Source organism: Labeo rohita, chromosome 3 (assembly GCF_022985175.1).
Source record: "Labeo rohita strain BAU-BD-2019 chromosome 3, IGBB_LRoh.1.0, whole genome shotgun sequence".
In the NCBI taxonomy this organism is placed as follows: Eukaryota; Metazoa; Chordata; class Actinopteri; order Cypriniformes; family Cyprinidae; genus Labeo; species Labeo rohita.
Genome location: NC_066871.1, coordinates 4,269,855 through 4,288,003, shown reverse-complemented (window position 1 = coordinate 4,288,003; position 18,149 = coordinate 4,269,855). Strand labels below are relative to the sequence as shown.

Below are 18,149 nucleotides of genomic sequence, written 5' to 3'. Positions count from 1 at the left end.
AGCTACATGCAAGATGCATCTTTATTAAAAACAGAAAGATGCTTGATAACATAATCAAATAAAAAAAATTCTAAATGGTGTCTTGTGGTCTGAGACTTTTGGACCCCATAAAAGTCACACCTGACGTAACACAAGTTACATGACCTCGAAAGTGGTTAAATACTGTCATAAAAGTTACTGTGTGTTGGGTGGGTGTGTTGAAATACTATGAAAAGGTTTTGTACACGAGAAGTTTTTTTTTTCTTTTATGGAATTCTTTGGATTTTTTTAATTTTTACATACTCTTAAAACTACATCTAGAGATTAATAAAGAACCATTTTTTAATTGATTAATGCAGATGCTCATAAGCAAGAAATGCCTAAATACCTTCTTTTTTCAGATGTGCCAGGAGTTTTCTCTGTAAATATATATATATATATATATATATATATATATATGTATATATATATATATATATATATTATAATATTCCAACAAGTTTGCATTAAATGAAAATTCCTAAATGCATGCTATAGGTCTTTGTGAACAATTAATCTGTGCATATGTTTTTGCCAGGGTTGCCAGGTCTGCATAACAAAACCAGCCCAATTGGTACTGAAAACTAACCCAGTTGCATTCTTGGATAAACTGGCTATCAAATCACGTTCGGGGTGTTTGCTTCAACCCATGGACTAAAAACCAACCTGTGGCAACAGTATAAAAGTAGCCCGATATTGCGGGAAAACCACAGACTTGGCAACACTTGTTTTTGCATTAATGTCACAATACAGGAGTACAGATGCCATAAAGATGCATTAGTGCATTCTATTGCATCTCTACATGGATTTTTAAAAAAGATTTACATTTTGTTATTAGCCATAAATCAAACCAACCAGCTGCAAGGTAAATCACAACATTACAAACTTTTATTTAAAGTCATGAAACCCTCCTGTTTGAGCACTGGTTGTTCACACCTCAGATTTGAAAAAGACTCAAGAAATGGGCATGTATAAAGCTGTGGAAAAGTGGGAGTGAAGAGGGTGGGAAGAGGGGAGAAAACAACCAATAAAACACAGACCTACAACACACTCGTTATACAGACAAATGAATATTAAAATATGGGCAGAGCAAGAAAGAAAAAACAACAACGGGGATATGGCAAAACAAAACAGTTTTTAAAAAAAAAAAAAAAAAAAAACAGTATTTGAAAATCAGACAAATCCAAAGGTACAATATTGTACTTAATGTCTTTAGATAAAGCTACAGTCCCATGAAGCACTGTGAATGACATAATCAAATTAAAAATGGTGTTAAATTTATAAAACAGTTGATTTAGATTGGTGGAGATTCTCTGCAGAATCATGGGAAATGTAGTTTTCCAGCTGTTAAACACAATTATTTCAAAATAAATCGAACCTCCTGCCCCCTGGACCGTAATTTTGACTGAGGTAGAACCCCTGGAAGGAAGTTCTGACACCCCTGGAATGCAATTTTTGGAGCTGTTTTTTTTTCTCAAGAGCGCAATTGGGCTAATTTTTGTCGTGACTGGCCTAATTTTGAGAACCAATTAGTCTGGTTTTGTAACACAGACCTGACAACCCTGGTCAGCTGTATAAAGAAAAAAAAAACAAGCCAAATCTACTCTGCATTCAGACCGGAGGTGCCCGATAGAAGCGGTTAATAAAAGCTGTATTAAAATTGGCTGTACGTGATCCCACTCTGTCATCCAAGTGTTCAATGGCCAGCTGAGCAGCAGCACCCGAAGCTCCGCCCACAAAACCTCCCACAGCCCCTCCCACCGCCATTCCTGCCGGCCCTTCCACAGAGCCTATGATCATTCCCATGGTGGCTCCAGCCACAAACCCCAGTCCCATTCCCACAGCCAGTGAAGTCCTAAGCCAATTATTCTGCAGCTCGGCCTCGGCCCTGATTTCTGCCCCAACCCTTGCATTGTAGGCGTCCATCTGCCAGCGCAGCTCATCCCCCCGAAACTGCTCCTCCAGTTCCTGGCACCTCCTCTCGGTCTCAGACTGTTTCTTCTTGCGTAGCTTTCTCTCCTGGTTTCTGACACTCTCCTCTGCCCTCTTGTAAGATCTGTTAATGTAATGGTGCCCGCCCATAGTCTGGAGCATCCGCTCGATCTTATGTAGGAGCTCCCGGCTCCCGCTGCGGTTCCTCCAGTTCTTACTGAAGACGTGATAGCGGCAGTTGCACTGCTCCACGAGCTCCCTCAGATGCCAGTCGGTTCTCATGACCTTATCATTAAGCGCTCTGCCTCTCAGATGCCCGTCGTAAACCAAGAGGATCATTGTGTAATTCAAGACGTTCTCTCCAAATTTACCCTTAACCAGCTTGGGGGTCTTTATATCGTTGGGGGAGATCTTCTCCAGGTCGAATGTGATGAGTATAGCGTGAGGTCCAGGGGTCGACAAGCACATTGATCTTCTCAGCTCTTTCCTCATCTTGGACTTGGACAGGTTTTTGTCATAGAGGTTTGGTCCGTTGACTATTGAGATCTGTCTTCCTACCAACTCTCCCACATTCTTCTGGCTGCTTGCAATGCTATACACTTCCTCTGAGAAGACCTCCCTTCCCAAAATGAAGTTGGTGAGAAGAAACTGAGATGGACCACTGCTCCCGATAACTAATATCCTTAGGTCCACATCACCAAAGCCTATTGGGAATGAAACACAGTGATGTAAAAGTTAGTTGACCCAAAATTTAAAATGATTTTAATTTTTTCAGTGGAACACAAAAACACCAAAGTAACCAAAGTAAGTTACTTTTCTGCTTAACAATACTGAGACTGAAAAACATAAACACAAAAAAAACCTGAGAAACATAAAAATAAATATTTAAAACATATTCAATAAAACTACACCAAATAATATATACATATATGCGCATATATACAAATTCATCTGTCCATACATATACAAAATATACATAAATATACATATACACACACACAATAAAAAATTTTAGATAGATTTACTATCACATGAAAAACAAAACAATAGTTTCAATGTATATTAAAGGCATTTTGACCCACTTAAGCAGGACAGAATACAGCTGTATATGTTAATTACTTATGTAAATTATGAAATAATTAAGAATAAACTAACAAGCACAAGCATAAATGAACAAACATACTTTAATGTAATTTCTATGTATTTAAATGCATTTGTAATCACACATTTGTAATGATTAAGTTGCAATTTATATAAATAAATGATATAATATAATATTATAATAATCAATTTTAAATGTAATATTAAATAACACTAGAGTTCAAATTAAAATCAAGCACTTTACATGTGCTTTAGTATGTTAGTTAGCACATCAAAATAAGTGTACTTCTTGTAAACATTATCATATGTGACTCTTGACCACAAAACCAGTCTTAAGTAGCACAGGTATATTTGTAGCAATACCCAAAAATACATTGTATGGGTAAAAATTATAGATTTTTATTTTATGCCAAAAATCATTACGATATGAAGTAAAGATCATGAAGACATTTTCCAAATTTCTTCATTTTCAACGTTTTATGTTCTTTTAAGATTAAGCACACTTCTTTTGAAACTACAAGAGATAAAGCTGCATATTGTGAATAAATTTAAGCTTACCTGCTCTTTTAGGCATGTTTTCAAAGGCTGCTTTGTTTTATTGTTGTTGGTAGTAGGTTTTTGTTTTTCTTAATGTGAAGAGCTGCTTTCTCAGAATTAAAAATAATAGTTACATTAGTTTTCTCATCTCAGCCCTCATCCCTGTTGATGACGGACAAGCTCTCATACTGAATGGAATATGCCCTGTAGACATGTGGGATTGAATTTATTCATGCACTTGCCAGAGCACAATGACACGTGACTTTGATTTTGGTTGCATCACTTGATATAGAATATGAATCTCAGTTCTGAATCAGTTTTCAAATGACACAAGTGCCAAAAGACTTGCAGTATCTGTTAATAAGCATAAATACAAACAATAGTGCAGGGGTGCCCAACCCTGTTCCTGGAGATCTATCCTGCAGTTTAGTTCCAATCCTGATCAAACACACCTGTATGTAATTATCAAGTGCTCCTTTAGATCCTAATTAGTTGGTTCAACCAGGACAACCAGGCACAAGAACATTTTTTTCCCCAGGCAATTCTCCTTATGAATAGTTAAATGCTCCCCCCATTGTGCAAATATAATGTGCAATAACTTTTTATTTATTAGTTACCACCCCCATCCTAGCACATCCCTGCATCTCTACTTCTTTCTATTCTATTCTATTCTATTCTATTCTATTCTATTCTATTCTATTCTATTCTATTCTATTCTGTCATCTATAGCACAACTGTACATACCATTTATTTATTTATTTCTCAATTTATTTTTCTAATTTTTGTCTATTTATATTTACATATGTGTATTTAATTCTCATCTTATTTTTCTAAGTTTTGTCTATTTATATTTACATATGCGTATTTTTTACTCATCTTATGTTTATTATCTGTATGTTGTTGCATGTGTACTGAAAGCTAATGACACTAAAACAAATTCCTAGTATGCGCAAGCATACTTGGCAATAAAAGCTCTTTCTGATTCTGATTCTGTTCAGGTGTGTTTGATCAGGGTTGGAGCTGAACTCTGCAGTAAGGTAGATCTCTAGGAACAGAGTTGAGCACCTCTGCAATAGACTATAGGCACATATAGACAAATTGCCTAATTTTACTGACAAATTTTATTATATATTATTGTGTTTCTTGTTTGTAGATTCTTTAGTGTCCCTTTTTTATCACTTTTTTTCAGCTATTTAAGCTTGTATCTTTTTGTATTGTACCTTGTATTGTAACAATTATGTAATACTCTACGTAATAGTAGCATATGGCCACAGTCAGTGACATTCAGTTGATATTTTGATCAATACATATTGGCAGTGAGCCATATAAAAGATGAAGAAATACAAACTCCACCCTGGTGAAAAAACCAGCATATGCTGGTAGGTATGTTTTGATGCTGATTTAAGCCTTGACCAGCAACATGACCAGCATAAACCAGCAAAGAACCAGCTTAAACCAGCAAAGGACCAGCTTAAGGACCAGCCAATAAAACAACAAAAGGTGTGTGCCCAGTCGTACAAAACTCCTTAATTAAAGTTCTCTCATCACTTAATCACCCTCATGTCGTTCCAAACCTGCATGATCTTCTTTCTTAAGTGGAACACAGGCATTTTAAAGAAACACCTCAGTGGTTTTTTTTTTCGGTCTTTACAGTGAAAGTCAAAGGTCACCAAAACATTCTTCAAAATAAGAAGATAGAAGAAACGGTTTCTGCACTGCAGTGTTGCAGTTTAATATTAGGCCAGTGTATGGTGGTGAAAGCACGCCACCGTGTGGATATATACGCTATTTCAGTTTAGTTGATTTATTTTGATCTATCGCTGCTCACAGACGTGAGCGTCTAAATCCGACTGTCATAGCCAGCTGCTGGCTAATATCGACACTTCCGGTTTAGTCGAAAAGAATAATGAGGTGCAGTAAACGGTAAAACTGTTTGCACTTCAAACCTGTGTGTTCATAATTAATATAATACATTAAAATAATAAGATTAAGAGACACCAATTTGCAATATCGAGCAGCAAAACGAAAATATAGCCTATTATATACCGTGGTAAATTTAATATTGGACGTTCGTTTGACATTCACTGAGCAATTTAATAGGCTGTAATAAAAGTGCATGAATATAAACAAAAATCCTTCAAAGATTCAGATATGGAGCTCCGTCAACTTCCTCTTGTGCTCTGTGAGTATCATTTTCTCTCTCTGAATGTAATTAATCAACATTTATGTACAGACACTTTTATCCAACTATTGCTGTATTCTGAAATTAAACACCTGAGTGCTGCCTGAATAAATAAACGGCTGGGGTCATATATTTTTCCCCCCTCATAATATTTTTATTTAGAAATCTTGTTCAATACTTTTTTAAATTTATTTCAGTGGGGTCCTGTGATTGACAGTAATGGTAAAAACATTGATCTCAGCAGTGATATCAACATTCAGGTACCGTGTTAAAACTTGCTCCATAAAATAAAATAAAATAAAACAAAACATTTGGTCAATTTTTTTTAAAGGCCTGATCCTTTTAACTATTTATTTGTAAGAAATAGTGTGCCATTAATCTTACACTGAAGAGCTAAAATTGAAAACAACTAAAACAAAAAATAAATAAATAAAAAATACATAGAAATTATTTGTAAAAAAAAAAATAATAATAAAATAAATAAAATAAAATAAAATAAAGTAACAAGCACAACAAAATTGCTAAAACTGAAATGAAAATCAAAACATAATTAAAACTATGGCCGCTTAATAAGTTAGCAGAAAGTATGTCGGCATAAATCTTTGTCTGGCTGTCCCATGTAGATATGTATAAATAGGCTTACACATTTACTACAAAGCTCAAATAAATGGCCAATTGTGATATCCACTGCATTTTAATATATAATCCAAGGTACAGTGATATCAACAGACCTTTTGTATACATGAAATAATGTGCATGAAGAAAAATACTACGCAAAATATAAATCTTCTGCTTGTGATCTGGCTTGTTCCCCCACAAAATATCTTAATACAGTGTTTTTTTTTTTTTTTTTAATAAAATGTAATAATTGTCTCTGGTTTTTCAGACGCTTGAAGGTTTTAAGAAAACTCTCAGGTTTCTCAAAAATTGTTACATCATATTTTAAACAGATAATATTCTGACAATATTCTTATGCAAACCTTATGAGAGAAAAAAAAAAAAAAACATCTTGTCAAACTGAAAAACATATAAGCATAAATGAAGGGAGAATATACCTCATGTTATAATATAGAACAGTTGATCTGCTCAATTTTCACACTGCATTGAGTGTTTCACTTTGTGTTTTTAGTGCTGATTTCAGAGATCCACTCTGGAAACATTAAAGGTGAGTGAATTTGATTAATATATTTAATAAAAAATAGGTGATTCTACGATGTTACAAACCAGTGACAAAACTAGTGTTACTTTTGTTGCATTACAAATCCCTTTTAACAAGCCAATTATTCACTGTTCTGAGGTGTAACAAAAAAACATCAAAAAATTTTCCAGTGCACAAATTTTTCAGAAATTTTATATGTCCATACCTGTCAAGTGTTGAGATTGAACAAATGTTCAGTTTGTCTCAAACATTAGTCATTACAAAAACGTTAACTCTTTTTACTTGTCCTGCGATTTTCACAACCATTAGCCATTTACAACCTTATTAATGTGTCACTGAGAAATTTCATGATGCAGAAGTCATTATACATTTCTGCAGCACGTTTTTCATATTTAAATAAATGGTTGTCTAGTACTCATTGGTTTGGTGACAGCGACACCTACTGTTCAGTATCAATAGGCTACTACAGGGATGGGTAACGTCATTTCAGGAGTGCCGATGACCTGCAGAGTTCAACACCAATATAACTTGAATAATCATGTATGTTTTATAATTAAGAAACTGCGTTCATACAGAAAATGGAGAAACATTATTTTGATTGTGAAATGTTGTCATTGTACAGAAAGACCAAAACTCATAGTGACCATCAAACCTGATCAACATGTATAGAGGGTTTGCACTGACGTCACGTTCTGGGCTGCGTTTCCCAAAAGCATCGTAAGCCTAAGAAGTTCGTAAAAATGATCGTACGACTTATCTTAATATTACGGTCTGTTTCCCAAAAACATCGTAAGCATTGAGCAAATCTTGGTTGATCATCATGAAGTCTCATCTCAACTTCATTCTCTTCCTCCACCTCTTCATCTTCCTCCCTGATGTCCAAGGGCACTCTTGCCCTCACTGCAATGTTGTGCAACATAGCTGTTACTGTTATTACAGCACAGCACTTTTGTGGCACAAAGAGAAGACCACCACTGGACTTGTGAATAGCCGAAAGCATAGCTTCCACCTTCCTAAAGTGCGCTCCACAATACTTCGGGCAACACGGTGAGCCTCATTGAAATGTGCCTCACTGTTACTGACAGGATTAGCAACAGGGGTGAACAGATATGGCCTCAATGGATATCCGCTGTCACCAAGCAGCCTCCACTGTCCTTTTGAGTTTTGGGCCTCTTGACCCACAGATGAGTTGGTAAAGATATAGGAGTCATGTGTGCTCCCAGGCCACCTTGCAACAATGTCTGTGATTAAACACTTATGATCACAGATTACTTCACTGTAAAATCCAATAGTTTACCTTACTTAGATATAATTAGTTATCTTTACTTAGATGCTATACTTACTAGGTTTTAGCAAGTTACATCTACTTTCAAGGCAAGTAAAACAATTTACTTATTACTTAGAGTGACGCTTACTTAAAATATTCAAGTAGCCACAAAGGAACCAATGACATTAATAAACCAGTGAGAGGCAGCAGTGCACTAATATGTTGCTAATTTGCAAAATAAAAACAGAAGAAGAAGAAAAGAAAAGTTTTTGAGGTGGGGCAATTTTTAATCTGCAATTATTTTTCACTAGTTATATTCACTCATTTCCCAAAGTCATCTTGAATGTTGTTTCAATACAACTGAAATATTTGGTAGAACATCATATAAGCTGACTTCATAAATTGATGTTGATTTTCGTAAAATGTGGGGGGGGTTTTGTCGTTGTTTTTTACTTACCATTATAGTGATTAATGTTCTGTTTGGTTGGGCACTTGGAACTTTGTTTATCTTGTTATAAATTTTTTTCTCTTGATGCAGCAATGCAACATGAAATCATAATTTTTGATTTCAAGGGAAGAAAAATAATAAGTAGATTACTTTTAGAAAGTAATCCACTCATTTTTCTTAATTAATAACTTAATTAATTAGCTAATATTTTTTAATATATTTATAAATGATCTTTAACAATTTCAATGTTCATCATAAACACCTTGAGAAACTTAATTAAAATAAGACAATCCTTTGATATTTGTGGTAATGTGCTCTAGTCAAAGTGAGACTTTAACATTCAGCACGTGAATCACAACAGTGGTAACAATTCAATTTTATTTATTTTTATTAATTGTAACAATAACTATTTTATTATTTTCTTTTCTTTTTTTGTTGTGCTACTACTGACACAAAACAGTAAATAAAATTAGCAAATAAAAACAACAACAGTAAAACAAAGCAATTGCATAATTTATTCATGCCGCAATGCACTCTGGGAGTCAGTGAGTAGCTATACTAAGTCTAAAGTAAGTCTAAAGTAAAGGATCAAGTACCCCCTACAGTTCTTTTTTAGTTACTAGAACTCTCGTGTAAGTAAACTATACTAACTAAGCATTTGTCAGTACAATATACTATTCCTATTTCACTTTACTTAGTTTTTTTAAGGCAATCGGTTTGCATGCTTTTTTTAAGTAAACCCAACTAATTAGATTTTACAGTGTTGGCAGTTGATTGCTGGATAACCTTTGCGGCATATATATGTATGGCCATCCACAGAAGGCGTACTGATGGGAATTAAAGTACCATCAATGACTCCAATGACTTGTGGTATATGGTAATGTGTTAAAAATACTCCTGAATGTCTGACATGGCCTGTCTTGATGCTGGAAATTGGATGTGTTCAGCCTCAAGTGGAAGCAGTGCATAGGTGACTGCTTGTACAGCTCTGGACACAGATGGTTTACTTAGTCCAAGTCCTTCTCCAATTACCTGAAGAAAACTGCCTGTTGCATAATATCTCAGAGCAGCTAAGAGTTGCACATCAAGGGACAAGGCAAAATTCCTCCTTGTAGCATGCATCAGCTGAGGCCCAATGACATTGAGCAGCTGGACTATTTCTCCTTGTGGCAGATGGTATCTGTCAATGACAGCCATATCATCAAGCATATCCAGAGGATTTTGATGCTGCCTGATGAAGGCATTTATAGTACATAGTGTACTCCGTGGTCGTCTCTGTCTTTGTCTTCGCCTTTCTCTTTGCCTCGCTCTCAGCTGGAAAACTCGCTGTAGTGCAGCCATGATTTCCTCTGCAAGACTACTGAAGTGTGAAATTTATATACTATCCTAAAATTGCTCACAGGAATGATATGATTAAAGTTTTTCAGGTTGTGATAATATTCACATGTCACACACTGATTGTCATCTATTTCACTAATTGCAGAAGGCCCCACTTGAAGAAACTGAATCACTGATTTTAGAAATTGCATTAATTACCTCTTCCCTGAATTTATTCTCTTGTTAAGTTCATAATGGTCAAAGGTTGTGCTTTTATAAATGTATATGGAGAGTACATTTATATAAAACAGTGCTGATAAAGAATGTGCACATTAAACATTTTTCTGCACCTATATGGATAGGCTAATAGATAGGCCCTAATACTATATTGCCACACACACCCTCAAGACTCAAGCTGTAGTAAAATATATACCCCTCTTTTCACAGACAAGGCTTAAGCCTAGTCCAGACTAAAATGTAAGTCTGAGCTTTTTCAACTGAAGGACACTTGCACTGACTGATCTTAAAATATATCAGTCCCTTTGTTTCGTCTCAATATGGACACCAGTAATGTTTTTTTCTAAGGCACATTTATAAAAAATTACTTAAATCTAATTGAACTATGGCCTAATCCTGGCCCTGTCTGTGAAACTAGCCCATAGGGCTTGCATGCTTATTTTTATTTTTTTTTTTTTTTTTTTTTTTTTAAAAAAGGTACTACAAGTAGCTATTTAAATTTGAAACACTTATAATAAGAATTCTTTTGCTTTATAGTATTTCATTGAGCCTTAGGCTTTGAGTGGATTAACAAACATCAAAACGTTGCATTTAAACAGTTTTTATTGATTCAAGTTTGTAGTTTGTTCCCCAGGATCTGCAAAAGACATTGCAAAATGTGATGAGTGTACATATGGAAAAAGAATATTTCATGTTGCACAACATATTATATTAAAACATATAATTATTCATGGTTAAACAACATTGAACAATGTTACCTGACTCATCTGGCAAGATAATTGGCACTGAAATGGAGGGCCTTGCAAATCTCATCTCCTCCAGTGAAAGTCTCCTCTCTTCCAAAGCCAGCTTGGCCTTCTTAAGTTCAATGATTTGCTTCTGAAATTGTTATTCATCTCATTGGCCTCTTTAAGAGATTGTCTGATATCTTTTAGAACATCTAGTTTCTCTCGCTCCAGCTGAACTGTCCTGACTACAACCACAGACATTCTCAAATCGCTGAGGTGTTGTGGCGGTAGCCTGAACAATTGAAGATGGAGGCTGGGGCATGGATGGACTGTTGGGAGGACTGGGAGATGGTAGGTGTCTGTCAATAGGAGGTGAACCTGATTGCTCTTGCGAACATGATGGACCTAGCTCAGGTTCAGGTTGACGCAACCCTACTCCTCCATGGAGGTCAATACCACCACAAATCCCATCTGAGGCAGTTGTTCCAAGAATTGACAGTGCCTTTTCTTCTTCTGCTGTAAGAATGGGGGCGTCATTAGGCCCACCACCTGTTTTATGAATTGTTGTCCTCTGCAGTGCCCTTTTTCTTTTAGCTAGGCTTGAATAGTCCTGCCACTTCTTTCTGACCTCCTTCCCTGATCTTTTAATCCCCCTTGTTGCAGTAAGTTTTGTAGCAATATCGTCCCAGATTTTTTGTTTTTCTTTATTTGTATGACTGCCCTTAAACCTGCTGAAAATTATATGTTTTTGTAGCCCCACCTCCTCTAAAATAATATTAATTTCCCCTTTTTGAAAAATGTCTTTTCTTTGTTTTTTGGTTTTAGCCATTTTGCTAGTGCATGTCTCCACCCCTAGGTATGTGCTTATTTAAATTTTTCTCCTATTAGCAAATGCACATCAGGTGAAGATAATTAGGCTAAACTTTTAAAAAATAAATGTAAGAGCTTATTTATTTATTTATTTTGATGTGAGATAAGCAATTGTTGATAAAGAAATTGCTAAATAATTCTACTTAAATAATTAAGGTTTCATATAAATATCGAAAATGATGCTGATGTCATTTCCGGCAAGGACTGTTAGAATTTGTTTTATGCGAGATTGGAGCAAGACAGTGTTTTTACAGTACGACATTTCCAGTTAATTTGTTTTTAAACTTGCTCAAGAAGAAATTACAGGACTTTTTATGTTATTCGAGTTGAATATACATTCACACAAGTAGAAGAAGAAACGGAAATCAAAAATTAGATGGATTGCTATAACAGCATGTGCAACAATGACGAGCCACTCTACAGCATGACATTTCAGCACTTGATAGCGACTCCTAAGAAGCACTTAAAGCAGGGCTACGTGCAATTGTGTTAAGTGCATTTTTGGGAAACGCATGTGAAACAATAACGAACATTCGCAAAATGACTCGTAGAAAACGCTCTTAAGCGCTAAGATCAATCGTTATCGGGAAACGCAGCCCTGGTCAGTTACCCGGATGTGCGGCCATTGTGGCGATACTCATATGTAAACAGAAGCATTAATTGCACAGTTAGTGTACCACTGAAGACGTTGTCCCACTAATTTATGCCGTCTAAACTACGGAAAAAGCAGCGTGGAAGCTGCTAAATCATATAGAGAAGGACTTAGTAAGCAGGAACGGTCGTTTTATTTTGACAAACTAAATTAATACAGGGCTCAACGCTAAGCAGCGATAGTGTTTCCTTGGTTACTGCTGTACATAAAGCTCTGCTAGGCTGCTTTATAATGCGTTATACAGATGAAAAGAAAAAGCCAAGTAAACTTTTCTAAAAACAGACTTTTCCCCTCAGAGACACATTCATATAAACTCATACCCCCAATTCATTATTATGGGTTTCTTCCAATATTTTGTGCATCGTGAACAGTGAGATTGATCTGCCTGCTACCGTATTTTCTCATTTTTATGTCCGTCTTCAGCTGTTAACGGCCTTTTTCAGACTAAATATAATAATAACAACGTAATGTTTCCCATCTAAGGTGTATTCTAAGGTGAAGATCATGATAACTCCTTAGTAATGACTAAAGTCATTAAAAACTATAGGTTTTTGTAAGGTTCTGGATAGTCATACTTCCGATGGCTTTGGTAACAGTTTAGTCATTACTAAGGAGTTACCATGATCTTCACTTTAGAATACGGATCCAAAAAATTATTAATTCCTTCTGAAGTATTTGGTATTACCTGAGTCATTACTAGTGGGTTACATGTTCATGGGGTGCATTGTAACGTGTTAATAACAACGTAATGTTTCCACACAAATGACATTTTGGAACATGAATGCAGTGCAGTGAATGTACGGCTTGCATGGGCCACAGGGCAGTCCATTCGGTTCAATGTAATTGTTTACACTCAATGCCACAGCAATTGCCGACTTCCGGATTGATGACGTAGCGTCAAAACTCCAACCTCCGTCACTTTTAGATGTGATGTTGATAATGAAGGAGTCACTGGCTGGCAGTACAGCTGGTATAAAGACAGTCCAGCTAATGTTTTCAGTGAATTACAGGAACACACATTCAGTCCTGTTACTGAGTCTGACGCAGATAAATACTTCTGTTATGGAGCAGAGAGAGAGAAGGATTACGCTACTCACACCCCAGTGATGAAGTTACACTGACAGTATCAGGTGAGTTTGATCATCTCTTCATAAAAGCACACACACACACACACACGCACAAACACATTTAACATGTTATTAATGAGTGATTTCTCTATTTCAGATAGATCCCAGGGAGTTTTAAATGTTTCTCCTCAGGACTGTCTGACTGAAGGAGATTCAGTGACTCTGTGATCTGTGAGGTTTACGGCTCCTCTACAGGCTGGATGATCAGCTGGTTCACTGTTACTATTTCACCAGGAAAGTTATAATGTGCTTCATATGGTAACATCTGAAGAAATTGGTTTATTCAAGTGAAATGTTTAAATGGAAAGTTTACATGAAAAACATGAAAATCAAGTCATCATTTACTCATCCTAAACCACGTCTTGTTCTAATGCCGTATGGCCTTCTTTCTTTTTCGGACCACAAAAGGAAATTACACATCCACAAAAAAAAAAAAAAAAAAGAGAAGGTGGGTGATTGGCATCAAGATATGGTTTTGTGAAAAGTGCATGTTCATGCCTGTGTGTGATTCAGTCTTTTCTGTTTTTGGATGAACTATGGACTGAATTAAACTGACTGTGGGTTAAATTTATAAAATTCCACCCCAGACTCTCACTTACATTTGCTGTGTCTGACTGATCTAATGCTAAACAAACAGATTAATGTTTTGATAGTGCTAGTGTTCAACCTGTGTATGACTTAAATTCATTAAAGCATATTTATTTTAAAGGTCAGATTACCTGTAAATACATCTTTACAGTGAGGATTGCACATTCTCATTTTATAGAGACAACAGGTATTATTCTCAGCTGCTCTCAGACAGCAGCAGAGGAGCTGGAGGAAACTAGGTAACACTTTAGAATATGGTTCCGTCATTAATGAAAAACTACACAGGAACAAAGGACTAACGCACTATTAACATTCTAGTAACTAACAAGAAACTCTGATTAACGAATCAGTAAGTAATAGCACTCAGCTGAACATGGTAGTTCACTATTAGCTAATCAGTAACTACTATTTTTTTTCATATCTCCCAGAGAACTACTAAGAACTACTATATACATGTTCATAATTAATGTAAATAATGTAAAATGTATAATTAATTCTAAAGTGAAGATCATGGTAACTCACTAGTAGTGACTTGGGCATTACCAAATACTTCAGAAGGAATTACTAATCATTTGGATCGTATTCTAAGGTGAAGATCATGATAACTCCTTAGTAACGACTAAAGTCATTAAAAACTATAGGTTTTTGTAAGGTTCTGGATAGTCATACTTCCGATGGCTTTGGTAACACTTTAGTCATTACTAAGGAGTTACCATGATCTTCACTTTAGAATACGGATCTAAAAAATTATTAATTCCTTCTGAAGTATTTGGTATTACCTGAGTCATTACTAGTGGATTACATGTTCATGGGGTGCATTGTAACGTGTTCATGCTTTGATTTAAAAAAAAAATCACATTATTTTTTTATGTATTTCACCTTTATTCTACACTACTTTTCTATTCTCCTAAAAACAGTCCATTGACTTCCTGGTTCCTCTCGCAGAAATTTGCAGTGGGCTCAGATTGATTAGCTGGCCCAGTGTGTTGTGCAGGGTTTATGTAAATTTCAGGGTTTGTGATGTCACTAACCCAGAAAGTAGCTCATTGTAGTCCCTACCAGCCAATTGTTATAGACCTTAAAGGAGAACTCCACTTGCAGAACAACAATTTACAAATAATTTACTCACCCCTTTGTCATCAAAGATTTTCATGTCTTTCTGTCTTTAGTCATGAAGAAATTATGGTTTTTGAGGAATTTCAGGATTTTTCTCCATATAATGAACTTCATTGGTGCCCCGATTTAGAACTTCCAAAATGTAGTTTAAATGCAGCTTCAAAGGGCTCTAAATGATCCCAGCAGAGGAAGAATGGTCTTATATAGCGATAAGATCTGTCATTTTTTTTCGGAAAATATAAATGTGTATACATTTTTTAAGCACAAAAGCTTGTGTAGCACAGGCTCTGGGATGCGCGTCCGCAACGCTACGTGCTATTGAATCACGTCGAAAGGTCACACGGAACGTAGGTGGAACTACAGACCCAGTGTTTACAAAGCAAACGCACAAAGCCTAAGGAAGTGCAAGTAAGTAAAACGCTGTTTACAAACAAAAAGGTATAATGATGCCGGACGATTCTGAAGTTGTAGGAGAAAATAAGATGGAAACTAAATAGAATAGAAAATAGAAACACTATACGTGTTCAGGATCCAGAGGTAAGGCGCATTATAACATGACCATATAACAACTTAAAATATTATCTGATCTAATTAAAAACAACAACAACAAAAAAAACACACTTAGACACAAAGCACAAAAAGTAGCCAGATTTGGAATCGTTTGTTACCTTGTCTTGGTACAATATGATAAGAGTTTACGATAAAAGAGTTTACGATAAAATACGATAAGACATACCCTAACTGTCTTGAGTCAGAATACACAGAGTTCAGGGAGAGCAAGACAAAACAAGCGTTTGAGATTAAAAAGTATTAAAATTGTATTTAATTAATGAAAATAACTGATCAGTTCACTAGATAAGAGTCTTGGTATATAAATAGTAAACTGTATGAATAGTAACGAGGTATAATTATATCAGTGTTAGAGGCCTAATAGAATAAAAATAGAGAGATGAGCTAATAGTTGTGGTTTGCTTTTTTCTGTGTTGGTCAGCGGTATTAACGAATGTGGGGCAACAGTTGTTCACCAGTTTCTGCTTTTTATTTCTGTGACATAAAAAAAAAAAACCCAGTACCACAATTGCAAGCCAAGTATTTAAACACACACATACATACATACATGCCAGAATTGTCAATCTATTTAGAGGAAGTCTTGAGGCTTTAACACTGTCTGTGTCTTTTACCGTCTGTCATCATTCAGTCAGTATGGAGCTCAGTCAACTTCCTCTTGTGTTCTGTGAGTATTATTTTCTCTGAATATATTCAACTTAATTACTATTATATTTTAAAAAGGTTTTATTGATTATAGTGTTCCTGTCTTTTTTTATTTTCACTCTGCTCTCAGAGTTTCAAATCCAACTTTAGTCTATAATATATAGTAGAGAAATAAAGAAAGAATAAATAAAGTTATATATACACTCAATCTTTCAGTTTTATGAGTACATGCGAAGTATATGTGTCTTTCTTTATTTTTTATTTCATGACTCTGTTTGTGAATAGACTGTTGACTTGATTTTCCTGTAACAGTTCTCTCTGCTTTGATGAGAAAATATCAAACACATGCAGTCCCAACAAAATGTCTTATCACCATATATGGTTAACGTTTAAGTTCCTTAAACTGACATGCACTAAAACCTCTATCTGGACAGATCAAAATTCTTAAACTTTTGAGGAAACATAACAAAGCTAATACACATAAAATACTGTTGTTGTTTTTTTTTTCATTTTGTGTTTTTAGTGCTGATTTCAAGCATTCACTCTGGATACACTAAAGGTGAGTCAATTCGATTTATATATTTCATCTCATATGACTTATATGATTCTATACTAACCGCTAGAAACTAGCTGATAACATGCATGTTATGAGTGAGTTTTACAGGGTTTTAAAAAAATCAGAAACCTCACATAAATAGTGAAAGCCTAATCGGTAACAGTTTATAATAACTTTCATTAATAAAACACTAACAAATATTACATAACGCTTAACAATTAACTAACACAGTCTGTAAATGTCATATATTAGGTCCCTCTTTGTTGTGACTCCTACTATTTAGATATTTTGGTAACACTTTATTTTAAAGGAGAAGTCCACTTCCAGAACAAAAATTGACAGATAATGTACTCATCCAAGATGTTCAGGTCTTTCTTTCTTCAGTCGTAAAGAAATTATGTTTTTTGAAGAAAACATTTCAGGATTTTTTCCATATAGTAGACTTCTATGGTCCCCTGAGTTTGAACTTCCAAACTGCAGTTTAAATGTGACTTCAAACGATCCCAAGTGTGGTTGTAAACAATCCCAGCCAAGGAAGAAGGGTCTTATCTAGCTTAACGATCGGTTATTTTCATAAAAATAATACAGTTGATATACTTTTTAATGTCAAAACCTCATCTTGTCTTGCTCTGCCTGAACTGTTTTTTTCCTGTTCATGACAGTTAGGGTATGTCAAAAAACTCCCATCTCATGTTCTCCCTCAAGTTCAAAATCGTCCTATATCGCTGTTTTACCTTTTTTGTTAAAGGGGTCATCAGTGTCACGAATCTGGTCAATGGTCAATCAGATGCCCATTTTCCACAAGTTGATATGATTCTTTAGGGTCTTAATGAAAAGTCTCTAATATACTTTGATTAAAAATTTATTTTGTAAAACAACACCCTTTTTACCTTGCCAAAATCAGCTCTGCAAAAATCATCTCATTGTAAGGGGTTGTTCCTTTAAATTCAAATGAGCTCTGCTCACCCGCCCCTCTCTTCTCTCTGTGGAAAGACGGTCTTGTTTACATTAGCCACATTTAGCCGCTAAACTTAATAACTACCACATTATAAGGAAAGGCGATCGCAAAGACTCATAAAAAAACGCTTATACTCACTTCTGC

General features: G+C 35.4%; 1 protein-coding gene across 1 annotated transcript; it reads right to left on the bottom strand.

The window, feature by feature from the left end:
- Window positions 1-1,629: 1,629 nt before the first annotated feature.
- On the bottom strand, window positions 1,630-3,732 carry LOC127157653 (GTPase IMAP family member 9). The gene is made up of 2 exons (XM_051100915.1): window positions 3,610-3,732; window positions 1,630-2,654 (listed from the first exon to the last, which is right to left on the bottom strand). Exons 1-2 carry the CDS (start codon window positions 3,623-3,625, stop codon window positions 1,630-1,632), a joined length of 1,041 nt encoding a protein of 346 aa, XP_050956872.1. The 5' UTR covers window positions 3,626-3,732.
- Window positions 3,733-18,149: the final 14,417 nt, after the last annotated feature.